Source organism: Papaver somniferum, chromosome 3, assembly GCF_003573695.1.
Source record: "Papaver somniferum cultivar HN1 chromosome 3, ASM357369v1, whole genome shotgun sequence".
Taxonomy (NCBI): domain Eukaryota; kingdom Viridiplantae; phylum Streptophyta; class Magnoliopsida; order Ranunculales; family Papaveraceae; genus Papaver; species Papaver somniferum.
In genome coordinates this window covers 43,552,365-43,571,038 of record NC_039360.1, presented here as the reverse complement: position 1 = coordinate 43,571,038, position 18,674 = coordinate 43,552,365, and the positions used below count along the sequence as shown (strand labels likewise).

The 18,674-nt window shown below is 35.7% G+C and overlaps 1 protein-coding gene and 1 long non-coding RNA gene across 10 annotated transcripts in view; one reads left to right on the top strand and one right to left on the bottom strand.

The window, feature by feature from the left end:
- Positions 1 to 1,541, top strand: part of LOC113359371 (endoglucanase 4-like) — a 48,894-nt gene extending 47,353 nt beyond the window's left edge. The window contains exon 2 of the mRNA XM_026603017.1: positions 1,308 to 1,541. Within this exon, the coding sequence (XP_026458802.1) occupies positions 1,308 to 1,541 (234 nt within the window). The remainder of the gene's footprint in view (positions 1 to 1,307) is intronic.
- Positions 1,542 to 2,644: 1,103 nt separating this feature from the next.
- Positions 2,645 to 6,603, bottom strand: LOC113356002. Of its 9 annotated transcripts, none has more exons than XR_003362747.1 (7): positions 6,340 to 6,603; positions 5,767 to 5,873; positions 4,595 to 5,682; positions 4,373 to 4,464; positions 4,172 to 4,242; positions 3,416 to 3,936; positions 2,645 to 2,926 (listed from the first exon to the last, which is right to left on the bottom strand). It is a non-coding gene; the product is annotated as an uncharacterized LOC113356002 (long non-coding RNA). The 9 variants fall into 9 exon arrangements; XR_003362748.1 differs by having other exon boundaries at positions 4,172 to 4,234; XR_003362746.1 differs by having other exon boundaries at positions 4,172 to 4,464.
- Between the last annotated feature and the right edge of the window lie 12,071 nt (positions 6,604 to 18,674).

Below are 18,674 nucleotides of genomic sequence, written 5' to 3'. Positions count from 1 at the left end.
GATTTGACGAGTCTTCTTTCGACCCATTCTTCTCCTCAGTCTCCTGCTCCATTCCCATGCTTCAATTACGTTTTATAGCCTCACCTAGTTTATTGATTTATCACCTAGGATTTCAGTGGTGAAAAATCAATAAGTTAGATGGCTATAGAGGTAGGGGAGGTAGCTACGGCGTGTAGGTGGTGTTTGGTGGTGATTTGGTGGAGGTTAGGTGGTAGAGATGGTGGTGACAGAGGTGGAGAAGGTGGTGGTGTACGGTGGAAGGGGAAGGCTCTGCAAACAGGGTATGGTGGTGAAGGAGAGCTCGATTGTTTTGGGAAGAAGGGTGCGTTTGGGTGGCTGGTATAGGGTTTGGTGCTCCAGTGTGTGGCGGCTTCATCGATTTTTGATGTTCAGCGAGACTAAGCCGTGAGATGTGGAGCTGGTAGGTAGATCGGACGGTGATGCGGAGGCAAGCGAGGAGCGACCGTCGGATGAAGGGATACAACGAAACGAACGGTGCTAGATTAGGTTAGGTGCTGTAGTGTAAGACGGAGATATCAAACTTTGGTGAACAGCAAGGGAACAACCGTTGGATTCAACTACCATCTAATCTGAAGGCTTGGAATTTCAGCGCTGTGGTGCTTGGCAGAGACTTCAGATTTTGATGCTCTATGAAGGAGCGACCATCGGATGCTTCTGAGAACTGATCTGATGGCTGAGAACGGAGGCGTTTTTGTGTGTAGAAAATGAGGTTGTGCGCACCATTCTTCGCGGCTTCCTTGCGTGATTTCTCCCGGCTTTTCACTACTTTTCTGCTCTATTCCGCTCCGCAATTCATCCAGACTTTATTTATTACCTAAAAATGCAAAATAAAGTAAGAAAAATATTTATTCTTGAAAACAATGAAAATACAGAATATGGGATAAAATGTAGAATTAATGCACAAAAGATGAGTTAAATGCCAACAAAAAGGGATAAATATATACATTATTTGGCACTCATCACTAGATCGTGAAGAATTTGGATTAACTCGTCAAGATTTGGACAAAATAGAAAAAACAGAGGATATTTGGACTACAACGTCCTGGGATTTGGAGGGGTGGGCTAAAGCATCCAAAGGCCACTAAAAATGGGATTAAATGTTAATTTCTACATTTTGTTTCTACAATCAACTGATAAGGGCATGTGCCTTGATCTCCTCTGGCTTGTAGCTTGGTATAGCATCTAGAAAGACGAGAATCAATAGCGTGTGAATTAGAAATAATTATGGTCATTAATCAAACTTCATAGTCATCTCATTTGATTCTCATACATGGCAATTTGTGCAGGTGAATTTGGTTGGAGGTTACTACGATGCAGGTGACAATATGAAGTTTAACTTTCCCATGAAATTCTCAACGACAATGTTGGCGTATAGTGTGATAAAGTTCGGCAAGTTGATTGGTACAAAGCTGAAATATGCATTAGAAGCAGTTCACTGGAGGACAAACTACTTACTAAAGTGTACTAATAGCCCAGATTTGATTCATGTTCAAGTTGGTGATCCGTATGCTGATCATTGAAAAAGTGGGGGTACAACAACCACACCCAATATTTCGCTTAGCAATCTGTATGGACAAACTCCAATATACTTTCTAGAGAATCAACTAGACAGTCAGAATCAATCTAGATAAAAAGTATATCAAAGAGTTTATATCTCAATCTCTCGATTTGATATATACTCGAGCAAATAGAAATTTGCGAGTCATTATCAAAGAGAGATAACTTGGATGGTACCAAAGACCAATATCCAAGTGTCAATCAATTTAAATCAACAACTAAAAGGTCGGATATTCTGATTGATTGAACAACGCACAACCTGTGATATTTCAATTATATAAACAAATATAATGCGGAAAAGAAATAACACAGACACCAGAATTTTGTTAACGAGGAAACCGCAAATGCAGAAAAACCCCGGGACCTAGTCCAGATTGAACACACATTGTATTAAGCCGCTACAGACACTAGCCTACTCCAAATTAACTTCGATCTGGACTGTAGTTGAACCCCAATCAATCTCACACTGATCCAAGGTACAGTTATGCTCCTACGTCTTTGATCCCAACAGGATGCTACGTACTTGATTCTCTTAGCGAAGACTTTAATAAACAAATCTGTATCACACAGAAAAGTCTACAGTAATAGATAAATCCGTCTCCCACGAATATACCTACGAGTTTTGTTCCGTCTTTTGACAAATCAAGGTGAACATGAACCAAATGATAAACCGGACTTATATTCCCGAAGAACAACCTACACTACACCAAATCAACGGTTTTGAGACATTTATATCCGTTCTTCTGAATTTAAGAGACACATATAAGTGTCTCAAATCGTGCGTCCGGAATCGTTTGAGACGACTAAAACGACACTTATAAGTCTCTTAATAATTGTAAGCGACACTTATAAGTGTCTCTCAATTGTTTTTAAGAGACACTGACACTTTTATCCGTCTCAAAATTAAATTAGCTTTAAAAAAATCATAATTTTCCAGTTGGGAATTCCTAAAATCAAAATTATTTCCTGCACCTGCATATTTTAATTTTTGCACCCCAATACAAATCATAATTTCATTCTCAATCAAATATTAACACTAACAACAAAAATGAAGACCAACATTTAATATCTTTGATCTTGAAAGTTCCGAATCTTGATGAGTTGTAATTCTGATTGATTATTTCTAAGGAAAAAAATAAAAACCTAAAGCTGACAAAAGAAGATGTTGAAAATGACTCAAGTGACTTAACAGGAATAAAAGATGTTGAACATAATCAGTAACAGAACATTTAAATGCCAAAGACTTGATAATCGTCTAGTTTGGAACCTTTGGCATAATGGGAAATCCTGAAAGATATATTGAGCTCCCTGTTATCTCACAAATAGTACAAGCAATGAGCTTCCATACCTGAAAAAACAATGGAGTTCTGTAAGAAACATTGACAATTATGATTCATGGCCAAATGGCAACTGTCAAGAATTAACTGAAAAGAAATGAAGGGCTGCTACAGTAGGTTTGAAAAGATTTGAAGGGACATTTGCACGAATAATATCCTGATCCCTGAAGCTTAAACATCTATATGAAGATTCCTTGCAAGTTCATAGACCAAGAAAAAGTTGTGAAGATTCCTAGCAGCTAAAGATACTAAAGGTAGAGGCGGAGCTGATTCGTTAACCTGTTTCTTATAAATGTTTTGACAAGATTTTAAGGCACATTTAGTTTTGTTTACTTACTACTTTTTATTCTACCGTTAGTAAGTAAAAGAGATTTAAAAATGAAGGTGGACCTGCTTCTGTTGACACATACTATTTATAGGACATCTGAGAGCCATACATGATTAATATTATTAAACAATCAGGCATTTAAAACTACAGAAACATGAGTTAATGATGGTACCTGATCAAACCAGCACCAACAATAAGTGCTTTCAAGCATTTTCCTTCGAAAATGGCTTCCGTTGTTTAACAGTTTCAATGACCACGGATATCTCAGTCTCCTCTGCTATCTGAGTTGTCAATGCAGCATCTCCTTCAGTTTGACATCAAACATCTTCTTCACATTGTAGTCAACCAAATCTAACATCCTTTCCTTGCTGAAAAACAAGCAACAGTGACAAACACATAGATGTCAACTTCAGACCCACTATAGTAGAATAAACAAGTTATGTTTCCAACATTCAAAATAGAAACTGCAAACTGGAACTGTTCTCCTTGTCATAAAATAATTCATTAATCAAAAAAATTGAAGCAAAATGAAAACGTTAAATAAGACTAAATGGGAAGATTGAGGAGGTGATGAACATGCCCGTATTGCAGCTTATATTGTATTTCCCTTTTCTTGTATGACGCGTAATAACGACCATCTTGGTGATGGGGGAAACCACCACATTCCGATTCCATTAGCCAAGTACAATACTCCTTGGAGATAATCACAAAAACTAAGAATTTAAGAGAACTTGTAAAGTCATCTGCTATCTTTGTGATAGCAGCAATTACATATGTGTACTACTAAAGGCTAAATACTAAATAGCTTCAAATAAATCAAGAAATGGCAAAAACAAAAACAAACTGAATTTATATTTTGTGCATTGGGACTTTCAAACAAAACCCAAGACGTTATTGTTGACAAGCAGGACAGACTTTAGAAGTTCACCTTTGTCCAGTACCCTTCTTCCACATTTCCTTTTGTTCATTCTTGCTTATTTATTAGACCTGCCTGCTTATCTCCTCATCCGCATATAAATGAAATATGTGAACAGAGTTTAGCTCAGGAGTACGCAAAAAAGAAAAAATCATATACGCCAAAAACAGCAGAAAAAATATTCCGTAACTGGACTGGACTGGACTGACCTACCTCATTGTGTTTAGATCATAAAGTTTCAACCCTTAATTAGAAGAGGGTTAAGGAGGAAGTGGTTCCTCTTTTTTGCTCCTTAATACTTCAATCTGATCAAACAGAGCAGCGTTAGAATTTAAATATGCACAGTGCCCAAATATTAGCCAGTAACATAATTTAGTTTCACTGAAATTTCAGGAAATCTGAAGTTAAGGTTGCATATGGAACAATCAAGCTCACCGTAAATGTCTGTTGCTGGTTAGCAGAACCATAGCTTTCTTTCAAAATACGACCTGCAACAGTTCTAGTTCCAAATGGAGGGCCAGTAGCACTCCTAGGTGCTATGATAAAAGGCAGTGTAATCAAATTACAAAACAAGCAGGACAATTAAACGGCTTTGGAATTCATTAAAAATCTTATTGAACCAAAAGATAGATAGCTTAAAGGCTGACATTTTGTTCAAACATTACGACATCCCAAGTGCAAGTACCAGATGTTTTTAGTTTTTGCAAGTGGACAAGATTCCGATAAATTAACTTTCATCAAGTAAATTCTAGAACAACAACCAATAGGATAAGAATGTACAGTAGGTGGAATGAGTATCAATGATTGTACGAGGACTGTTCAATCAACCGATTAAAACTTCCTTGCAAAGCAAATTGATGACCAAAAACACCATCCAATATGTTCTTTAAGAGAATTATCCCATTCATGATCATTGGGTGGTTGCTACATATCTAATAATTTACTGAGAGAAAATAAAAATAGGTGCCTGATGCTAACTTTTGGAGAAACCATGAGAGTACAATGAAGGAACTGGCACAACATGTTTCTTAAATTAAAAATAAATAAATGTAAAACCATACGGAAGTGGAACACTTGTCACACACAAGAACCTGCAGACGATCCCATAATCAAAAGTCCATAAAAGAAAATATTATATCAGGGAGGCGGAGCATACTTGTCTCACATGAGAAGCTGCAGATGAGCCCATATCCCGTGCAAGGCGTTGAAGAACACGAGTTAATGGCAAAAGGAATGGGTCTATGAAGAACTTCTGCACCTCCGTCAAAACCTTTATTACAGACAGAACAAAGCTTATCATGGAGTTTGCAGATTCAAGGGATATCTGAGAGGATATCACAGCATCAAGATGCTTTTGTATGAGCTCCTTGACCCTAGGGTACAATATATTCACATCCTGGGGAGTAGTTGGGGTTTCTAAAGGAAAAGCACCAAAGACCATCTTCAGTAAGGTGCAAAGAGACTTGAAATTATACACAAAGATGGATACTGGACACTACTGTTCTCCACTACCATTTATGACCCTGAAATTACACGCAGTCGATAACTAAATCAGATCGAAACAACAAAAAAAAAAAAGGTAAAATTAGATACCATGTCACCATTACCCAAGATGTTCCCTGATCTATTCAATAAGAACGTCTTTCTTCACCGTTAACCTCAAACCCTTCTTCCTCAAATAAACTTTACATTGCTCCACTTTCAATTTCTCCAACTGACCAGTTGTTATCATCCATCAAAAATAAAACGAAAACATTAAAATCTACCCACGATCAGTGGAGCATTAGATCAAACAATTTACCTGCAATAATTTTCTCAACAGGGCAAAAACGCGTTACTAGTATTACAACCTCAGTGAAGCATTATATCAAACACCTTCCCACCCAAAAAAAAAAAAGCTCAATTTCTATGCATGCGACTAAGTAATAGATCTCAACCCACACCACCTTTAACAACAACAAAGATAAATAGCTTCCTGATTATGGGATGTGATGCACAAAAATGAAGTAAAAGAAGAAGAAAACCTAGAAATAGAGAAATATATGGTTTAAGTGGGTAACACAGTAAACAAAGAATAGAAAAACAAAAGAAACCCTAGAATCAAAACAGAAATTCTAGAATTCATACAAACAAAAACCCTAACAGAAAAAAAAACAAATAATTTTGAAATAAAATTATACCAGAAAATCTTCACCCTTCAGTATAATGACGTTTAGCCTAGTTATTACAAGCACCAGATTGGCCGAAAACAGAGTTATCAGGTCCAACGATCTAACCAAAAGGACCACATCTAAGTGAATCCATAGTACCAGGTTCAAGATCCATAACATTTAGCAAAAATCTAACCTTCTTTGTGAGTTATATTTGTTGTTTTTGTTGACGGAGTTGAGGAAGTAGCTCAATGTGTCTGTAAAAGAGGAGAAGGAGAAGGAGAAGGAGAAAAGAAGAGAGAAGAGAATAAAAACAACAAATACATTATTGATGTCCGGATGACATTTCCACCCTTCATCTAGTAAGGAAAGTACAAAAAATATGGGTTCTTAGAAGGAAATAAAATGAAATTAAATTTTTTTTTATAAATTAGATAATAAACATTTAAGACACTTGTAAGAGTAGTTGAAGAATCAGAATTAAAGCAACTCATATTTTCAATTTGGGACTCTTATATGAGTGGAAGCACTAAAGACATATATATGTGTCTCGAATCCAAAAATCAGTGTGTCTCGAATCTGGCAATATGGTGTAGCGCTAGTATTATCAATCACCTCACAATAATCCTAATCGATGCTGCGAAAAAAGATATTGTGGAATCACAAACGATGAGACGAAGTGTTTGTGATTAATTTTCTATCTTGCCTATCGGAGATATAAATCTCAAGCCAATTATTACAATTGTACTCGTACGACAGAAGATGCAAGATCAGATCACACAACTACAAGAAAAGTAGTATCGGTCTGGCTTCACAATCCCAATGAAGTCTTTAAGTCGTTAACCTGGTTTAGAAGAAGAAACCAAAGGTTAAAGGAGAATCGACTCTAGCTTATGCAACTAGTATCACACGTAAGGTGTGGGGATTAGGTTTCCCAGTTGCTAGACTTCTCCCTTATATAGTCTTTCAAATCAGGGTTTGCAATCAATGTTAGCTTGGTAACAAAGAATTCAATATTCGCCGTTAGATGAAAGCCTGATTAGATTCAAGCTAATATTTCTCAACCATTGGATCGAAACCATAGGTTGTTACACACAAATGAAATGTCCAATTTTGAGTTTATGTAACCGTTCTCAAACATTAACATTTGTTGGTTCAACAATAGTTAACCAAATGGTTAGACATATGATCACTTTCATATCCACCATATTCTTCTTCACCATAACTAGTCCAAATGACTCAAATGAACTAGTTAGAGAGTTGTTCAATTGCTTAGATCTTATGTAACTACACAAGACACAATCGAAGCAAAAACGGTTTGATTCACTCGAATCGGTTCATGAACTTTATAGCCACGGTTTTCAAAAGCATTCCTTAGTTTATATAAACATGAGTTCAAGAACAACCGATTTTAGATATAACCTTCTCAAGTTCGCGGACTTAAGCTCACGGAAGGAGTTCACAAATTCCAGCAGAAATTCTCGGGTCGAGAACTTCCACCAGTTCGCGGAGTGAGTTCGAGGATTTGTCTCACGCCACATTCAGTTTCTCTTGATCAACAAAGTTCGCAAACTTTGGTTCAAGGAATAAGGACTTATGCATATATGTGTTTCCACAACAATGTTTATATCCTACCAATTGTTATGTAATCTAAATTCTCATTTCAATCATTGAAACATTCTCAGAGGACGTTATATAGCCGTTATTCACAGACCATTTCTCGTCAGAGCAATTTCCAAAGTGATTGAAACATAACATGACATTCGTCACTAGGTAAAGATGAATTTGGCTAAAGCGAAAGCTTACCAACACATATTTCGAGAGATAGATAGGCGAGTTAAACTCGACTCGAAATAGCAAATGTGTTTAATGAAAGTCTATATATCAAAACGACTTTTGTCTCAAGAATATGAGATAGAGTAAATAGAATTTTGAGTGACAGATAAGTTCAAGTCTCCACATACCTTTTAGTCGATGAAGTTCCACCAGTTCCTTGAGTAGTCCTTCGTCTTATATGATGATTTTCATGGAGTCTTGAGCTCAACTACACTTTATATCCTAGTCCGAGACCTTTATCTATAATAGGCTAGAAATCAAGACTTATAGTTTTGATCACTAACATTGACAAACATGCTTGAGATAGCAACGCATGCGAGTTCGACCGAGCAATGCTCTAACAATATCCCCCTTTGTCAATTTTAGTGAAAAACTATTAATACATATGAAATACAAAAAATAAATAAATTAACTTTTGTAGCTCCTATTCCACATGCCTAATCTTCAACATTACTCGAAATCTTCGTCACTTCCAAGTACTCCAATGATCCCAAAGGTTGTAAGTTTAGCATCATCGTTGTTGAAAATCTGTAGCTATAACAACAAGAAAACAATAGTTCTCAATCATTGTTATATAGTGTCATAGTATCATTACACAACGTCAAAGTCCAATTGTATCACAACTTTAACAACAATACTATGGTGATATGTATCACTCCCCCTTAGTCAATACTCCATCTCACATGGAAACCACTCCCCCTTACATAATGCTCCGAAAACCATATGTATTAATAGTGTGAACTATATATTAATTCTCCCCCTTTTTGTCAATAAAATTGGCAAAGGTACAAGAACGGGATCCTAATGAAATTTCTGAAAGAGACGGTTCTTGACCAAAAGAGAGCAAAAGTGTATCATCTTATTTAGATGCAATCATAAAGCCGAAGATAAATGCATTCATCAAGGAGTTTAAAGATACAAGATAACCCCTATAACATTCCACAACCGCACTCCCCACAAAGATTTGGAAATTAAGCGCAAGTTCAAAAGAACTCTCCCCCATAAAATGTCATTCCCGAAAGAACAACAAGAGCGACCTTAATTTCGAAAGAAAAGAAGGATTTCTTTGGACATAACAAATCACATATAAGTATGAATTTGAATCCAAAATACTCAATTAAACTAACCACAAGAGAACCCATGATTAATTTAATCAACAAATGCTCAACATAAGTGAACTTATGGAGACTCAAAATATACAATTAGATTAATCACAAGAGAACCCATAATCAATCTAATCGAGATACACAACCAAACTAATCACAAAAGTAATCAATTTAATTGGTCGTGCTCGACATAAGAAAACTTACGGAGCAACAACTAAATAACCAAACAAGATGATTAATTTAGTTGAAAATGCTCGACATAAAGTACCTCACGGAACAACAACATAGCTAATCATAAGAATAATCAACTTGGTCGTTCAATACTCAACATTAGACACTTTAAGGAGCCTCACAGTAATACATAAAATATGGATCAGGGAAGATCAATATTGCGGAATACACAAGGATTCATTCTATTTTTCCATCACCATTTGCACAATGACATACATAGACATAGTCCTTGAAAAAAAAAAGATTTTAACCTATCTTCCATCAATAATTGACAATATAGGCTTAACTTTTGTATTTGTCAAAAGTCTATTCATTCTTTTATCAATACATGCATATCGACATACGAAAGACTTTACTTTCGACAAGGTATGGGACAATCAAAGTTCACGGACGTAAACACACATGTCCCATTAACAATTGCAATATATAAAACCATAAAGATTAATACTGCAAAAATCATCTTCCAAACAAATTTAGAATTTAAACCAATAAATCTATAAAAATGAAGATGAAAACGTTGGACATAGCTATGTGTAATCACAATAATGGTTATTCCAAACTCTAGTTATTCTTCTAACAAAAACAAGAAAATAGAATATTTACTAGGCAAACTAACTCTTATAGAGAACATGATCTGAAAAGCACTAGATCTGGTTAGCAATCAGAGATTGAACATGGAAGAGCTCATCAGTTGCTTCCTTTAGTTCATTTTTCAAAAACTCAAGATTCCTTGTTGCGATTCCGAGTTGTTCACGTACGACTTCAAAATCTTGAAGTAGATTTCCTACCAGTTGTGATGAAATATGAACTGGTAGTTTGTTTTCATGATCAATGGCATGAAGGCATGTTATGAAAACAGGATTCTCATGAAACTCGATAGTCTTCCCCTTCTCGACTTCATTATCTTCGTTTCCTCCATTCATTGTGCATACAAAAACCTTTGACCTTTCAGAATAATGTAATATGGGATGACACCCAAGTATATAAATAAGTTCCATGGAAAACCCTAGGAGAACTTATACACGTTTGTGTGGGCCAGGAGTTCGTGCACTGGTGGTCACGACCTTAAGATGTGACCAAAAGGAAAGGGAATGAAGTTCGAGTGTCATGACTAATGGTTGGGAACCAACTCTTTGGAGGAAGCACATGCAAACAGGAAATTTTCTCAAGGACAAAGGATCATGATTTTCTACAAGAGAAAAACTGGAGCGACGCTCAACATATTTTAAAGATCAATCAACAAGAAATGAAGAGAAAACATACAACCTTGACAGCATTTCGCAAGACACACTTCTTGAGAACAATGAGCATCCTTCTTAAATTAAAAGAGGGATGTTGTACAGAGCAGTCATGGTGTATTAAGATGAGAATTTTGCTCATCAATTTTGACTTCTTCTTTTTCTCCTTCAGAAGGATTTAGAGACAAATCACATGACAAAGTTGAAGGAGTTTTATTAAGAGATGAACTAGGAGTACCTGAGTCAATCGCTTTCCATGTTTTTTTGATGCCCCGCTTGAGCCTGTTTATGCTTATCTTAAGTTCTGAGACTCGATTATTGATATGTAAGCAATCTGGGGCTAAACTCTTGGAGTTGCGGCATTCTTCAGGGAGTGACACGAATGACCTTTCTTTCTTTCTCCTATGTCTTTTCCTCTTTTCAGAGTTATTTAAGAAGTTAGTTACTCTTTTGTCGTTCTTCCTTCTACCACTTTTCGTTTCAAAGGCACGATTAAGAAAAGACTTATCATAGTAGTTTTCCTGATTGTCGAAAGTGCCTTTTACTCCAATAATGTGAGAGACAGGTTTTGACAACTTCTTTAGACATCCATGCAAGCATGTTGTGAAGGTTTTCATTCCTCAAACGAAAACAACATCTTCACTCAGAATGTCCTTTATTTCCGCATAAATAGCAGTTAAAGGATTTATTCTTAACCGTTCTCTTGTGAGTAGATTTGGAAGAAGTAGAATCCTTGTTTTTAAGTGCATTACAAGATTGAAAGTTTTTTCACATGAATAATTTTCAAAAGCTTTAACAAAATTGATCTTACTAGTTTTTGGAGCGTCTATTCCTTTATAGCCCAGACCACGTGTATCACGATGTTCTTTACATGCTCCAATCATATAGGACAATTTCGTAGAGCTATAATTGAATCTTCTCAAACTCTCTTCCAGTGATTTCACTTTATCAAGAGCAGCTGCAAGGTCAGTCTCCAAGGATTTTTCTTTGGAAAGAAGATTGAGTTCTTTGTCATCAAAACATTTTTGTTGAGAGTCATATCTTGCTTCATATTCTGCAAGTCTTTCTTTCAACACAAAGAGATTTCGGAGAAGATTATCACATTCAGACCTTTTTGTGCGTATATATTCCTCACGATCTTTAACGATAGATTTTAGGAGATTATATCCACCATCATATCCTTTAAAGAGTTTTCTCAATTTTCTGTTTTCTTGACAAAGAGGAGTCATATACTAACTCAAGCAAGTTGTTGACTTCTTTTCTTTCAAAGCATGGTCAAACAGGTTGATATATTGAGTTCCACATTAATACTTTGTCCTTCTTCTGAATCACTGTCATCTGACAGTTCATCCAACTTCTTATCAAGAGATTTTTCCCAGTCGAATGCATATTCAGTCAAGGAACAGAAGATAGAGTTTTTCTCAGAAGTTTCAGGACTTTGAAGCTTACCCGAGAGTCTCCGAACTGATGTTGCATCATCAGAGATAGTATTCTTGTCCATAGAGTCAGATCGCTACAAACACAGACTTGTAAGGTCTTAAACGTGTTTGCCTGCTCTGATACCAATTGAAAAAGTGGGGGTACAACAACCACACCCAATATTTCGCTTACCAATCTGTATGGACAAACTCCAATATACTTTCTAGAGATTCAACTAGACAGTCAAACTCAATCTGGATAAAAAGTATATCAAAGAGTTTATATCTCAATCTCTCGATTTGATATATACTCAAGCAAATAGAAATCTGCGAGTCATTATCAAAGAGAGATAACTTGGATGGTACCAAAGACCAATATCCAAGTGTCAATCAATTTAAATCAACAACCAAAAGGTTGAATATTCTGATTGATTGAACAACGCACAACCTGTGATATTTCAATTATATAAACAAATATAATGCGGAAAAGAAATAACACAGACACCATAATTTTGTTAACGAGGAAACCGCAAATGCAGAAAAACCCCGGGACCTAGTCCAGATTGACCACAAACTTTATTAAGCCGCTACAGACACTAGCCTACTCCAAACTAACTTCGGTATGGACTGTAGTTGAACCCAAATCAATCTCACACTGATCCAAGGTACAGTTATGCTCCTACGCCTTTGATCCCAGTAGGATGCTACGTACCTGATTCCGTTAGCTGATCTCACCCACAACTAAGAGTTGCTACGACCCAAAGTCGAAGACTTTAATAAACAAATTTGTATCACACAGAAAAGTCTACGGTAATAGATAAATCTTTCTCCCACGAATATACCTACGAGTTTTGTTCCGTCTTTTCATAAATCAAGGTGAACATGAACCAATTGATAAACCAGACTTATATTCCCGAAGAACATCCTAGTATTATCAATCACCTCAGAATAATTCTAATCGACGCAGCGAAAAAAGATATTGTGGAATCACAAACGATGAGACGAAGTGTTTGTGATTACTTTTCTATATTGCCTATCGGAGATATAAATTTCAAGCCAATTATTACAGTTGTACTCGTACGATAGAAGATGCAAGATCAGATCACACAACTACAAGAAAAGTAGTATCGGTCTGGCTTCACAATCCCAATGAAGTTTTTAAGTCGTTAACCTGGTTTAGAAGAAGAAACCAAAGTTTAAAGGAGAATCGACTCTAGCTTATGCAACTAGTATCACACGTAAGGTGTGGGGATTAGGTTTCCCAGTTGCTAAAGTTCTCCCTTATATAGTCTTTCAAATCAGGGTTTGCAATCAATGTTATCTTGGTAACAAAGCATTCAATATTCACCGGTAGATTAAAACCTGATTAGATTCAAATTAATATTTCTCAACCGTTGGATCGAAACCTTAGCTTGTTACACACAAATGAAATGTCCAATTTTGGATTTATGTAACCATTCCCAAACATTAACATTTGTTGGTTCAACAACAGTTAACCAAATGGTTAGCCATATGATCACTTTCATATCCACCATATTCTTCTTCACCATAACTAGTCCAAATGACTCAAATGAACTAGTTAGAGAGTTGTTCAATTGCTTAGATCTTATGTAACTACACAAGACACAATCGAAGAAAAAACGGTTTGATTCACTCGAATCGGTTCATGAATTTATATCCACGGTTTGCAAAAGCATTCCTTAGTTTATATAAACATGAGTTCAAGAACAACCGATTTTAGATATAACCTACTCAAGTTCGCGGACTGGGTTCGCGGACTTAAGCTCACATAAGGAGTTCACAAACTCCAGCAGAAATTCTCGGGTCGAGAACTTCCGCCAGTTCGCGGACTTGGCTCATGCCACATTCCGTTTCTCTTGATCAACAAAGTTCGCAAACTTTGGTTCAAGGAATAAGGACTTATGCATATATTTGTTTCCACAACAATGCTTATATCCTTCCAATGGTTATGTAATCTAAACTCTCATTCAATCATTGAAACATTCTGAGAGGACTTTATATAGCCGTTATTCACAGACCATTTTTCGTCAGAGCAATTTCCAAAGTGATTGAAAAATAACATGACATTCGTCACTAGGTAAAGATGAATTTGGCTAAAGCGAAAGTTTACCAACACATATTTCGAGAAATAGATAGGCAAGTTAAACTCGGCTCGAAATAGAAAATGTGTTTAATGAAAGTCTATATATCAAAACGACTTTTGTCTCAAGAATAGGAGATAGTGTAAATAGACTTTTGAGTGACAGATAAGTTCAAGTCTCCACATACCTTTTAGTCGATGAAGTTCCACCAGTTCCTTGAGTAGTCCTTCGTCTTGTATGATGATTTCCATGGAGTCTTGAGCTCAACTACACTTTCTATCCTAGTACGAGACCTTTAGCTATAATAGGCTAGAAATCAAGACTTATAGTTTTGATCACTAACATTACAAACATGCTTGAGATAGCAACGCATGCGAGTTCGACCGAGCAATGCTCTAACAATCATAAATATTGGGAGAGGTCTGAAGATATGGATACACGTAGAACAACATACACAATTGAAAAAGACCTGCCAGGGTCTGAAGTTGCAATAGAGATGGCTGCTGCGATGACCGCAACTTCATATTGTTTACAGGATTATTGATCTCGTTTATTCGGCTAAGCTTATGAAAAGAGCTATCATGGTACATATGAATTAACATATCTTTATTCATAATATAATCCTACTTTGTTGGAATAAATTATCTTATACTATAATAAAAAAAAGACTCATTTTTGGTTGGTCACAAAAAGACAAAACAGTCTAATCCTAATATTACTAATATGTCCTTCAATGTCAACTACCATTATACATATGTATTTAAGGGTAAAAACGTACAGTAAACCTATATATATATATTTACAGAAATCCACTGTTTTAAAAATAGATCAAAAAAATTAAGAAACTTAATATCTTCCCAAATACACACCGGACTTTTGTAAAATTTATATATTTGGAAAGCTCTTTGAATTATCTACGTAATGAGCAATTAAGAATATCAAATTTATATTTTACGATTTTTTTTAAAAATTATCAAATTTGGTGTTGTTAAAAGAATCAAATTTAAGCAAGTGCATGGCACATGTGGTCTTATTAGTGTAGATAAATTAATCAATGTTTTCTCTTTGTTCGGGTATTAATGCAGGTTTTAGAGTTTGCAAATAAATACTGTGGATCATATAAGAATGGGTTTGCCCTTTCTATTGCGACTATATATAGTGGTTACCAAGTAAGCTTAATAGACATTCCATCGCATCAAACGCCCTTCAACACGATTCTGATTTTATACACCGTTGACGAGGAATTTCTTCGCATCGGGTACACTTGAAGGACGAACTGATATGTGCAGCATCATGGTTGCATCGCGCTTCAGGCAAGAGATTTTACTGGAATTATGTGATGACCAATAACCATTACTTGGGAAGAATATCATAATCCCGTGGGAACAAACCCGATTCTCCATTTTCAACATCTGGAACATCAGAATCGGGTCTTAACAAAGTACCACGTTCTCCCTTTTCAAAGTTTCGAGAAGCAGAACCTGGTTTTGCAGTTTCACGCAAAAGTGGTGGATATGGTAAATTTGGAGTAAGATAACCTAATGGTTTATATAGCGGTGGTGGTATTTTTGCTATGAATGATGTAAGAGAACCTAAAGCTCTTATTAATGGATTCTGATTTAAAAATACACTTGTGTTTATCTACGAGTAACTAAATAATAATAATTCGGGCTTTTTTTTGACGTTTATTTCAATCTTATGATATATGTATATATTTTTTTTTTTTCCTTAACAATTAATTGTATTAGTCGGCAAAATTGTCAGTTACAACAAAAGAAAAAGCAAAATCCAATAAGGATTAAAAAAAAACAAAACAAAAGCTAAGCAAATCTATAATAAGCTTGAACATGACTCTCTAAACAATTCAAAAAAGGAGATCTAGACTCATATAAACAACTCCAACCACTACCAACAACTGCACTCCTCTTTGCTAGCTTATCAATAGTAAAGTTTATCTCTCAGCAAAGTTTATCTCTCAGTAACCATGTTTGTTTTTTCTTTTATTTTTCGAAAAACCTTAATTATATAATAATAATGTGAATTGTAATCGGGACCTGTTACAAGCTTGACTCGGTTCATATATTTCAAAAGTTTTAGTAAGTTTAAGTGAAAAACAATTACAATCAAACCACCTAATATAACAGTTATATAATTTGATTCTAAGAAGATATCTAACTGTTAGAGCACTGCTCGGTCAAACTCGCAAGCGTTGATATCTCATGCTTGTTTGTCAATGTTAGTGATCAAAACTATAAGTCTTGATTTCTAGTATACTTATAGTGATGTCTCGGACTAGGATAAATTGTGTAGTTGAGCATTAGACTTCACGACGTCCATCATTTGAAGACGAAGAACTACTAAGGAGAGCTTGTGGAACTTCATTAACAAAAGGTATGTAGAGGCTAAAACTGATCAATCACTTGGAAAGTCTATTTTTACTCTATCTCCTATATTGAGACAAAAGTCGTATTACTATATAGTATTCGATTATGCACATCTGAGATTTTGAGCTGAGTTTAACTCGCTTACATATTTCTCGAAATATGTATTGGTAAGCTTTCACTTCAACCAAGTTCATCTTATATTCTTGACGAAAGTCAAAAGATGATCATGTGAAAATCTCCAAGTAACATCTTACATGGTTTGTGTGATACAATCATTTGGTGTAGACTTGTAATGTTTCGTAATGATTATTTCAATAACTTGAAAATTGCGTTGATGTTAATAGTTCGTGAAAACAGCTATTGTCATCCTCTAAGAATGTTTCAATGATTGAAATAGAGTTTAGAACACTTAACCATCATTGGATTATGAACGTAGTATGTGTTCTTGCATATATGTGATCCATGTCCGGAACTATAGTATGCATACCCGTATGCGTACCTGTTAGTTGTGAAATTCCGAGAGTCTAAGTACACATACCCGTACGCGTACTGGCGAAGGGCTTGGGTACGGGAATTTCTGCTGTGTTTGGAGGTATGCGTACCCGTTCGCATACTGGCGAACCCAAACTCAGTACGGCTAATTTAAGTATGCGCACCCGTTTGCATACTTGAGTGGTTAAAGTTATAAAATAGGTTTGTTTATGAACTAATACATTTATATAATAAAGAATGCATTTTATGTAAACCTTAATGTTCATGAATTGATTCGAGTGAATCAAACTCAATTGTGCTCTTGTATACTTCTATGAGAATATAGAAATTGAACTACTTTATAACTAGTTTCATTTGAGTCATTTGAACTAGTTGTGGTTAAGATGAATAAGGTTGATATGAGAGTGTTCATATAGCTAACTTTAGTTAACTACTGTTGAGCCAACCTAGTGTACACGTTTAGGTACGGTTACTCAAACCTAAATGAAGGTACATTTCATTTGTGTATAACAATCTAAGTTCGATCTAACGGTTGAAAGATATTAGCTTGAATCTAATCAGGTTCTCATCTAACGGTGAATACTGAATTCTTTGTTACCAAGGTAACTTAGATTGCAAACCCTGATTTGAAAACTATATAAGGGAGAACTCTAGAAACTGGGAAACCTAATCCCCGCACCTTATGTGTGATACTAGTTGCTACTAGAGTCGATTCTCCTTTAACCTTAGGTTTTTCACGAAACCCTATAGGTTAACGAATTAAAGACTTCATTGGGATTGTGAATCCAGACCCAACTATTTTCTCTGTAGTTGTGTGCTCTGATCTTACTTCTACTATCGTGATTGAGTATTATCTTTATTAAGATTTGCTTGAGATTGATCTTCGATAGGTAAGATTAAAATAGTCACAGACATCTTCGTATCATCGTTTGTGATTCCACAATATCTTGTTTCTCTTCTATACGATTAAGATTATTGTGAGGTGATTGATAATACTAGGTTGTTCTTCGGGAATATAATTCTGGTTTATCAATTGGTTCATGTGCACCATGATTTATCAAAAGACGAAACAAAACTCATAGGTATTTCTGTGGGAAACAAATTTATCTATTCCAATATACTTTTTTGTGTGAGACAGATTTGTTTATCAAGTCTTCGACTTTGAGTCCTAGCAACTCTTGGTTGTGGGTGAGATCAGCTTAAGGGAATCAAGTGCATAGAATCCTGCTGGGGTTCAGAGACGTAAGGAGCGCAACTGTTCCTTGATCAGTGTGAAATTGATTAGGGCTCAACTACATTCCAGTCTGAAGTTCATTGGTAGTAGGCTAGTGTTTATAACGGTTTAATAAAGTGTGGTGTTCAAAGTTGGACTATGTCCCGGGGTTTTTCTGCATTTGCGGTTTCCTCGTTAACAAAATTTCTGGTGTCTGTGTTATTTCTTTTCCGTATTATATTTTGTTATGTAATAGAAATATCACAGGTTGTGCGTTAAGTTCAATCAGTTCTTGAATCCGACCTTTGGGTTGTTGATTTAATTGATTGACACTTGGATACTGGT